Raw genomic sequence first — 10,985 nt, forward strand, 5'->3', positions numbered from 1 at the left:
GTCTCTTTGTCAAAGTGTATTTGAAATGCTGATGAACAAGCAGAAAATTCGATCGAACCGTTGCCACTTAACTAGAAAGGGTTTGGCCGCATGACTTTGTGTTCAGATTTTAGACTCTAAGATAATAAAGTGCAAGGATTGAATAATAAGCTCAAAAGATTTGTTTAGGATGCCAAGTATTCTTCAAAGAAGGGCCAATGTGAAACGGAGCACTCCCAGAATGTAAGTGTAAAAGGGCTGTGGGCACGGGGCGAGGAGAAGGGAAGATGGAGCGAAGGGTGCGCGATCTGAAGTCTGGGCATGGCGAGTGTATGGACCATTCTTCTAGCGCAGGTGACCTTTAACTCCCCCGTAGGAGACAGGTCCTTGGTCACGGCCCATGGTCTTCCGCTAGATATGATAGGGGGCGTGTGCTCTCTTCGGATCCAACAACGAGAGCAGACTTGAGGGGCTAAGAAATAGAATAAGCAGGGAATCGCTTAACCTGTAAGCTTGGAATAGAGAAGACTGATGTCTACACAGCATTTTATAGTTTATACAGTGTCCTATTTTGCTGGTGAGAAAATTGAAACTCCTAGAGTCTAGACTTTCCTAAGGCTAAAAAGCGGCAGTTGGGAATTAAACTCAGGTCTTCTGACTTCGAATACCATCTCCTTTGCGTTTTACTCCCTACCGAAGTGAACTTAGGTGTATGCTTTATTGCATTTTTTATACTGCTCCTTCCACTTGTTCTTGGCATGGTATTCTGTCTGTCACAGTTGCTCATTAAACAATGACTGAAGAATCTCAGAAAAATCATTTAACAATCATTTAATAGGTACCGTGTGGAAGATATAGTACTTAGTACTAATTCTTGTTAAGTTGACATAAAGGCTGATCCTGTTTGTAGTGGAGGCTGTAATCTAATGAGAATTGTAGGTGTGCATAAAGGACTGTCTCACTGTAGGGGTGTCATAAGACAGGTGCTGGTGATGGTGTGCATAAAGGACTGTCTCACTGTAGGTGTGCATAAAGGACTGTCTCACTGTAGGGGTGTCATAAGACAGGTGCTGGTGATGGATTGTGGAAGGTCAGAAATGATAAGGATGGACAGGTTTGAAAGGCTTTAGATCTGGGTCTTGAAGGAGGGTGGGTTTTGGCTTTACAAATGAAGAGAGGATTCTAGGTGAATGAAGGAAAAGCCGGAGGCAAGATATACTAGGGAAAGCAGAAGATAGATTAATTTCATTGGAGCAGGTAAGGGGAGTGGAGTTGGACCAGGGATGCTGGGTGTCAGGGGAGATTGATTTATGGCTCACTCCTTAAACCAAGATTAAATATATTATGATGCTATACTAATTAAATATCTTGTAATTTCTTATGAGACAGATTGTTACTCATTTCTTTTTCTTTTTGATAGTTGGATATTTGATTCGATTACCAAGAGGTTTTTACTTAACCCAAGATTCGCTGAAAATAGTGGGGTCATCAAATTCTCCAGGTATTAATATATAGATTTTCAGTAATTTTAAGAAACTAATTTGTATTTGTTTAAATTTTATCAATCGTGCCCAAAAGGCTAACGTTTCCCAGTCATCCTAGTCTGCTAAAGCCATTCTTTCTAAGACTATTAAGTTGTTTCCATATAGATTCATTCAAGTCTAATTTCGTAACTACTTAAGTGTGCAAAAAAGTTATTTCTGAAAATTACATAAAGTTGCCTAGAGTGTTTGCTTGCTGTTATGTAACATGTTATTAAATGTATGCAGTTCAGATTTGCTAAAACTTCTCAAATGAGAGCTATATATAAAGGATTTTGGATTTCATAAGATTTTGCAGTAGTCGAGGCATTGCAAGTACAATTTTTTTTGCATGCTTTTTATTGGGATGAATTCACATGCCTTAAATTTCCTCTCAATGCGTACAATACAGTAGTTCATTAGTATATTTAGGATAGTAACAAGTTGAGGTGACCATCGACTCTATGTAAGTTCCTAACATTTCATCACTCCAAAAGAAAATGCCAGCACCCATGAAGCAGTCACTGTGCAGCCCCTGGAAACCACTCATTTCCTCTTCTCTGAACTCGCCTGTAGCGCAGTTACACACCATGTGGCATTTTGTGTCTGGCTTCTTTACCTTAGAATAATGTTTGAGAGATCCATTCACATCATAGGATGTGTATCAGTGCTTCATTCCTTTTAATGGCTGGGTAATGTGCCATTGCATGGATACACCTCATTTTGTGTGTCAGTCAATCGATGGCTATCTGGGTAGTTTCCACAGATTGGCTGTTGTGAATAATGCCGTTGTGAACATTCACGGACAAGTTTCTGGGTCCCTTGCAGTTTCATACCAATTCTAGAATTGGCTCGTTAACTGTTTGTCTGTGAACAAATGTTTTCAATTCTCTTAGGTGTAAGAGGGCATGTGTGTGTGTGTGTGTGTGTGTGTGTGTGTGTGTGTGTAAAATTGCTAGGACATATAGTGACTATGTTTATTTTTCAAAGAACCATCACTATTTTACTCTCACATCAGCAGTGTGTAAAGATTTAAATTTCTCAATATGCTTGTCAACATGTGATTGTCCGTTTATTTATTGTAGTCATTCTCATGGGAAGTGGATTCTCACTAGTTTTGATTTGCATTTTCCTAGTGACCAGTGACGTTGAACCTCTTCTCATGTGTTTATTGGTCATTTGGAAACCTTCTTTGTAGAAATGCCTATTCAAGTCCTTTACCTGTTTTTTAATTGTGCTAGCATTTTTATTACTGAATTGGAAGTTTTTTAAAAATACATTCTGGATACTAGACTCTTATCAGATATTTGACCTGCAAATATTTTCTCCTATTCTGTAGATTGTGTTTTTATTTTTTAAAGTGTCCTTAAAGCACATTTTCAACTTTGACAAAATCTAATTTCTAATTTTAATTTGGCACTGGTGCTTTAGGTGTCACATCTTAGAAGCGATTGCATAATCAACGGTCACAAAGTTTAAATCCTGTGTTTTAATAAGCATTTTATAGTTTTAGCTCTTGTAATTAGGTCTTTATGTATTTCGGATTAATTTAGGCATATGGCGTGAGGTAGGGATCACACTTCTTTTTTTTTTTACATGTGGCTATTCAGTTGTTCCAACACCATTTCTTCAAGAGACTTTTCTTGCTCTATTGAAATTTCTTGGTGCTCTTGTTGAAAAGCAGTTTACCATAGATGTATTTTTCTTTTGGACTCTAAATTCTTTTCCATTGATCTGTGTGTCTTTAGGCCAGTACCACACTATCTCAATTGCTGTCGCTTTATAGTAAGTTTTGAAATCACTAAGGGTGGGCTCTTACATTTTGTTATTTTTAAAGATTGTTTTGACTATTCTGGGTCCCTTACAATTTCATGTCAATTTTAGAATTAGCTTGTCAGCTTAGGCACACACTCAAAAAAAGCCCTGGGATTTTAGTAGAGATCGCATTGAATCTGTAGATCAATTCTGAGATTATTACCACCTTAATATTAAGTCTTCTAATTCATGAACATGAAGTGTCTTTCTATTTATTTAGGTTTTCTTTAATTTCTCTCAGTGATGTTCTGCAGTGGTCAGTGTACAGGTCTTGCAATTCTTTTATTAATTTTTTCCTAAATCGTTTATTTTTTCTGATGCTATCATAAATGAAATGGTTTTCTCAATTTAGTTTTGGAGTCCTTATTTCTATTGTATGTAAATACAGTTGAGTTTTGCAAATTAATATGTATCCTGTCACCTTGCCACCTTGCCAGATTTTTTATTAGCTCTATTTTTTTAGTGTGTAGGGAGGGATTATTCCTTAGAATTTTTTATATATAGCATCATGTCATTTGCAAATAAAGGTAGATTTATTCCTTCCCAACTCGGATGCTTTTCTTTTCTCGCCATTTGCTCCATCTAGTATTGGTGACAGCACATATCTTTATCCTGCTCTCAGGAGGAGGGAAAGGCTTGAGTCCTTCTCTGTTAAGTATAACGTGAGCTGTGAGTTTTTTGTAGATGCCTTTTATCAGACTGGGGGAGTTTCCTTCTCTCCTAATTTGTTGACTGCTTTTATTGTGAAAGGGTGTGAAAGGATTTTGTCAGATACTTTTTTTACATGTATTAAGACGATCATGTGGTTTTTGTCCTTTGTTGATATGATACGGCATTACATTTATTGGTTTTTATGTTTCGAACTAGCCTTGCATTCCTGGGGTAAATAGCAGTTGATTGTGATGTATAATTCTTTTCCATGCTGCTGGATTTGGTTGCTAGTATTTTAAGGATTTTATGACCATATTCATAAGATGAATTTGTAGTTTTCTTGGGTTGTCTTTTGTCTGATTTTAATCCTAGGATAACAGCATCTTCATAAAACAAATTGGGATGTGTTACGGCCTCTTGTAGTTTTTGGAAGAGTTTGTGAACTGTCGTTAATTCTGCTTTACTTGTTTGGTAAAATTCACGGTGGATTTATCAGGGGCTGGACTTTTCTTTGTGGGAAGTTTTTTGATTCTACTACAATCTCCTTACTTGCTTTAGATCTGTTCAGACTTTCTTTTTCATTATGGTTTCAGGTGAGAAAGAAGCTACCAGTTTTATTGAGGGTCATGTGTATGTAACGAGTTGCTTATCTCTTGCTGCTTTCAAATCTTGCCTTTGTTTTGAATTTTTATAATTAATTATGATGTATCTTGGTGTGGATGTCTTTGAATTCATCCTAGTTTGAGTTTAAGTGTCTTTGATGAGTAGATTCATGTTTTTTATTTATTTTTTTCATCAGTTTTGGGAAGTTTTTGCAATTCTTTCTTCAAATACTCTTTCTGTCCCCTTTCCAGTTTTTAATGGGATTTTCATAATGTATGTATGGCATGCTTGATGGTTTCCCACTGGTCTGTGAGTACTGTTCATTTATCTTTATTCTGTTTTTTTTTCCTGTTTGTTAGATTGGATAATCCAAAATCGATTGCCCAGAATTGGTGTTGATTCCTTATTGTGAGATTTCCAATTTGGTTGTACTTTTTAATCTAGAATTTCTTTTTGTTTTTTTAAAATATAATTTCTGTCTTTTTGTTGATAGTCACTATTTGGAGAGACATTATGTTCATGCTTTTCTTTAGTACTTTGATCATATTTAAAGTAACTAATTTAAAACTTTGTACAGTAAATCCAAAATTTGGACTTCCTCAGGGACAGTTTATATTGGTTGCTTTCTTGTTTTCCTGTCTATGACTCTACTTGTTTTTTCCATGTCTCATATTTTTGGTTGAAAACTGGACCTTTTTAGTAATATAACGTAGCAACTCTGGAAACCAGATTCTTCCCCCTTCCCAGGTATTGGTGTTGCTGTTTGTTGTGATTATTTCTTTGTTCAGTGACTTTGCTCAGTTCACTTGGTTAGGCTAATGATAGGGTAGAGGTTTCATTAAACACCTGCAGCCAGTTAGTCTATTCTTTGCCGAGGGTCTGTGTGTGTTTCTTGGGGCCTACCTTAAGCATTTAGCCAGGCAGTTGACAGTTCCGCCTTATCATTCCCTTCCCGCCGTACAGAGCCTCCGTTTCAGCCAGAGGAGAGCGCTTAAGTCCTCCCAGTCTTCAGTGAGCACCCCAGTTTGGGGCATGCGCCCTGCCCTGTACAGGCCTGTGGCCTTCTATTTTCCCAGGGATAGGTCAGAACTTTTCAAAGTTCCTAAGGGCCTGTCATTCCCAGCTTTTCCTCTTAAGGTTTTTGGCTAGCATGTGTTTATTCCAACGGTCAGTCACCGCATCAGGCCCTGACGAAGTGAAATGACAGCTTCTGTCGTTTTTGACGAATACCTTTGGAGAAAGAGCTTTCCACAGTGGGTGCACTCCAACTTAGGTCAGGTAAGGTAACATCTTTTAGGAACCTGTCAGAAATGTCAAGTAATGACAGTTCTCTGGGAAAGAGACATCGAAGATGGCCTAACCCATTTGTCCACTTTGTGGCTGCCAGGGTGCTGGTTGTCATGGTGATTGTAGAGCGTTGCTTTTCAAGGCTGTTGAAGAGCTGGAAGGAAGTGAGCGTAGGGCACCTTAGAATGCCACAAGCTCTCTGCCAGGGCTGCTGTCACAGAGCCCCACAGGATGTGTGGGTTAAACGACAGACATCGATTGTCTCGGTCCTGGAGGCGAGAGCCCAGGCGGGAGTTGGCGCGGGTCCTTCTGAGGGCTGGGAGGGGAGGACGTGTCCCAGTTTTCTGTCCTTGGCTTGTACTTAGCCATCTGCTCCCAATGTCTCTTGACATCATTTTCCCTCTGTGTTTGTCTGTGTGTCTAAATGCCCCGCTTTAGTAAGGACTCCAGGCGTATTGGCTTCGGGCCCACCCTGTGTCATCGAGCTCGATGACTTCTGTACAGACTCTGTCTCCGCGGAAGCTTACAGTCTGAGGCCCTGGGGATTAGACTTAGCCACACGAGCTCGGGGAGAGGCCTAACGAAACCCGTCACATGGAGATTCAGTTGGTTTTCTTGAATACGTTTTTCCTGGGTTGCTGCACGTCTGACTAATTTCTGGAGTTCTGAAAATGTTGATTCTGGCAATTTCTGCCACTTTTCTCATTACCTTTGAGAAGGAGATAATTTTTGGAGATCCTTACTCTTCCGTTTTCACTGATATCACAACGTTTATTTACAGCTTTTGTTTTAAAACTACAACTCTGAAACCCAAATTATAAAATAGTTATATAAAGCTAATTTCCTTTTATTACCACTTTCTTTTATTGAGTATGATTACACTTATTCTTAAAACGGGTTCACATTTCAGTTTAGCATGTATTTCTCCTATCTGGAACTACACTGTTACAGGATATTTTGCTAGTTAAGCCTCCACGAAATGCCGACTGCCTTGTTTTTCTCGCCTGGAACGTGTCCCGTTGTCTTCTGTCGTGCGAGGCTCCGGCACGTGTTCGCGTTAGCCGTTTCCCTATCGTTACCTTCTCTAACTTACTCGCTTATTACTTATTCTTTTCTGTTCAGTTCATCTTTTATTTTTATCCGCTCATGGATCCGTCGATTCAGTAATCATTTGTTTACATTCCTGTTGCATTTTTAACTCGTTCCCGTTTGGGGGACACGCGTGGTGAGTACCGTTTTGGGAATGTCGTCTTGTGCTCGTTGGGCGGTGTTCTGGCTCCCTCGTACCCAGGACGAGACGTTCATCACCCTAGGACCCGAGCGACCGCGATCCCAACAGACCTGCCCCTCACAGCGGCTGCGCCGTTGCCACTGCCACCGGCGGAGCGTGACCCACGTCCTCGCCAGCTCACGGTGGTGCCGTTTTTCAGATTTGCGAAACTGGGAGTCGGGTTACCTCTGCCCGTCGTTTTCTAATGTTCCAAAGGAGACACTTTCACGTTATTTATAGTCCACTTACACGTCTGTTATTTGTTATTTTTGTCGGAAATACCTTCTTCGAGATGTCAAATCGGTCATGCCTTTTCTGTCTCAGATGTTAACTTTGCCTGTGTTTCATGGGATCGAACGGGAATTGTTGGCGCTTAGGAGTTACTTGTGCTGGGTTTCTAAGCTGCGGGACACTTGGACCCTGGCAGGGTGGCGAGTGGCAGGGGCGCGAGTAGCTTGGCGCGGTCACACAGTCACACGGTCACACGGTCAGGGCGAAGACTAGGAAAAGAGGAGCCGTGGGATGGGCACGAAGGACATCGTGGAGAGGAGGCCCGTGTGTCATGCGCAGGGGTGGCAGTTTATACACCCAGCTGGGAAAGGGGTTAGGACAAAAGACGAGCAATTTACCCTGAGGGTGACAGGGAAGAGATACAGGGGGAGAATGAGAGAGACCAAGGGGGAGCGGGTCGCATGGGTCCTAAAGCCACCTTTGGAGCATTCAGTAGAGGAACTTTAGGTAAACGTTCTACGAGAGAAGAATGCAAGCAGAATGTGTTTCGAATAAAGATGGTAAAATATAAATACAGGAACTTAATATTTTAGATAATTTTATATTTATAAACTTGAAACAAATAGTAAAATATAAATTTCTAAAACAGATTTTGTTATATTACGTCATAAATTAATGATCAGTTAAATTCCCCCGATTGGTAATTAAAAATTTTGTTTTCCCGCTTCCTTCCTCCTTGCCAAAATAAGTACCAGGCTATAGAATTTTTCCAGGACAAAAACATTTGACACATTTTATCAGAGAAAATTTACAGAAGGAATCGCCTAGCTCATTTCACACGTGCTTGTGGCCTCAGGCCTGCCTCGATAGTGCTGAATGCTGAGTGGCAGCTTTGATTCTGGTGTTGGAAAGCACAGAGGCTAGAACAAGGCAGTCACGCGCCTCGTGTGCGTGTGTGTGTGTGTGTGAGAGAAAGAGAGAGAGAGAGAGAGAGATGTGACATGGGTGAGGTATCCTGAGAAAATAATTTGCAGACTGAATTCAGCGGCGTTTAAGAGCACGATCAATGAGAATGTTCAGAAAGCAATCTAGTAATATCGAATGTTCCATTACTGTATTCGAGAAGAGAAAAACAAATGATCATCTCAGTCATTGCAGAAAAAAACATTCGTTAAAATTCAACAGCAATTTCTGATAAAAACAGATGACCTTGGACAGAGGGTACCCCTTCACCAAGGAAGGAAATCTGTCGAAAGCCGCGCTGGCCCACGTCATGCCGTGTGGCGAAGCGTCACGGTCCACTAGCGTTAAGAGGAATTTGACTCTCAGCAATGTTTATTTTAGTGGGTCACGAAAATCCTTGCATGTGAAGCAGCAAAGCGTTGGAATGGAGTCGCTAAGGAGCTGTCGGAACCTTGGCTAAACGCATTCTTAGCAGAAAGCTCAGAACGGTCGAGTCTGGGCTGGGTTCCTCGTAGATCTCCTAAAGAACAGGATTTTGGTTTGTTTAATGATGAGGATCCATAAAGCAAAGTGGGAATAATAATAATTAAAATCAGTACATATGCGTTGATTTTTTTAATCACATGATTTTTTAAATTCAGTGCATTGTGTTACATCGTTGTGAATCATGTATTATTTCTTTAAACAAATTTATCATTTCCTTTTAGGTGTGGTGTCTTTGCAAAAAAGATTAAGTACAGATAAAGCATTATCTTAATGTTTTGTAATTAAAATATTCCGAGAATAAAATAAATTAGTATATGTGAACTCTGAATAAAAAAGACTAATGTATTATGCTCAGTTTGAGATGTACACACAAATAAAATATATGTGTATATTTTTGAATGTTATGTGGAATGTAATGAAATTTAGTTCTTATCAAGAAATAGCAATAATCCAAAGAAAACATGAAAACACATAATCCAAACTGCAATAATTTAAGGCATCATAGACCCGAAAACACATAAAATATTATTGGAACATTTTAACATTGTATTTTCAGTGAAAGTGTATGTTATGCTCCATCACAAGAGTCCGCACGTATTATGTGTCACCCAACGACTGCGAAATTCAGAGCTGATAGACCCGTCATTCCAGTGGCATGGGCCCAAAGGAAAAATTGTTTCAGGTAGGTTTTTGCTTCAATAATCATAATTAAATGACGGATATATCTGAAATGTCCTAAGCACAGGAAGAGCATTGCGTGCCACCTCCGTCCATCCGTTTCCTTCCGTCTGTCCCTTGCCATTTCCTTTCGGGGCCGTAGTCTACAGTTCCCACAGATCTTAATTGAAGTAGCGACGTACCCGGTGACGGGACTGTGTGGGGCGTTCTTTCAGCATCTGGCTTCCAAAAGGAGTTACTTTCCTTTAGAGTTGGTAAAATCATTTTGGTCACTTCAGTCAGGCTTTTGTTAGTAAAGCATATATGAGAAAATATGATTCTGATTTTTGTTAAAAATACAAATGAGCACTTTGAACAATAGACTTACAAATACGGTTCTGTTTGTTTTCTGCAGCCCCACATAGGGACAATTTGCGACTTTATCAGTAGTTATAATTTTATATTTTTTAAATATATTTCTTTCCAACCCAAATCCTGGCAATATGGATTGCATTTGAATTTAACTTAAATATTACTATCAGTTTGGGGGGAAAAAATGACTAAATTTAACATTAAATCTTTTACTATCAAAAAGCTGCTTTTAAATATACCGCGTAGTTTGACAGTGGCTGTCTTTTCGTATATTATTGATTCTGTGGTGAAAAAGGGGACCGTAGCCCTTGGGTAGCTGTCCCGAGAAGGTGGACTGGCCACGCGGCTGAGTGGCAGCCTTACCTTTTCACACTTTTGAGAAAACCAGATCTTATTCTCACAAAGGTACTTTCTACACAGCCATTACTGTTGGTGTGACGGATGGGATCAACATTTTCTCCATTCAGATTCTTATTTTGTTATTTTGAAATGCAAATCTTGTTTTTACCCTTAATTTTTCATTTGCTAAAAGCCGATTTGTTTTTGCAGTGTAGTTTAAGAAATATAGATTAGCTTAGCTGTTTGGTTTTCAGCCTCGCTGAAAAGTTCAGATGAGTGAATTTTCATTTTAAAGGTCTGTTCAGTGAAGCGTTTAATCATATTCGCCATGATTCCTTCCTTTCTTTTTTAACCCTGTTGGTATTTTGAGATAGTGCCTGTCGATGGAAATCTACAGGTTTATTTTCTCTTCTTGAATAGAGAGGAAAGCGATATATTCGTACAAGGACTTGCTGAAGAAACATTCGCGGGAACTCTTGATCTTGTAATATGTTTTAGTTCATGCTTTTATAGTTGAATGATCTCGGCTGTGCCTCACTGTGTATCATGTTTACGTTGATTCTAGAATAGCTCAGGGTTTGAAGTGGCTCCCCTGGTCGCTGACGTGGTGGCCCTTCTGGTTCGTTCAGCTGTGGCGGGGGCGTGTGGGGCAGTCGTGGCCGCCGTGGCCGCCGTGGCCGCCGTGGCCGCGGAGGGAGCCTGAGGAAACGGACGGGCGGAAGCGCCCCCGACGCCGGAAGTCTAACCAGATTTAATTCCTTCTGCGCTCTGGCGGTGTAGCACAGTGTAATGCCAACACGTGTATTAAATGT

The 10,985-nt window shown here is 40.0% G+C and overlaps 2 protein-coding genes across 2 annotated transcripts in view; one reads left to right on the forward strand and one right to left on the reverse strand.

Moving 5' to 3' along the window:
* SPATA48 (spermatogenesis associated 48) overlaps positions 1 to 7,160 on the reverse strand; it is a 42,490-nt gene extending 35,330 nt beyond the window's left edge. Inside the window, exon 1 of the mRNA XM_011377282.2 lies at positions 7,089 to 7,160. Within this exon, the coding sequence (XP_011375584.2) occupies positions 7,089 to 7,160 (72 nt within the window). The remainder of the gene's footprint in view (positions 1 to 7,088) is intronic.
* A 2,201-nt stretch (positions 7,161 to 9,361) lies between these two features.
* ZPBP (zona pellucida binding protein) overlaps positions 9,362 to 10,985 on the forward strand; it is a 33,933-nt gene continuing 32,309 nt past the window's right edge. Inside the window, exon 1 of the mRNA XM_023521609.1 lies at positions 9,362 to 9,487. Within this exon, the coding sequence (XP_023377377.1) occupies positions 9,376 to 9,487 (112 nt within the window). The 5' untranslated portion in view covers positions 9,362 to 9,375. The remainder of the gene's footprint in view (positions 9,488 to 10,985) is intronic.

Source organism: Pteropus vampyrus, unplaced genomic scaffold, assembly GCF_000151845.1.
Source record: "Pteropus vampyrus isolate Shadow unplaced genomic scaffold, Pvam_2.0 Scaffold308, whole genome shotgun sequence".
Taxonomy (NCBI): domain Eukaryota; kingdom Metazoa; phylum Chordata; class Mammalia; order Chiroptera; family Pteropodidae; genus Pteropus; species Pteropus vampyrus.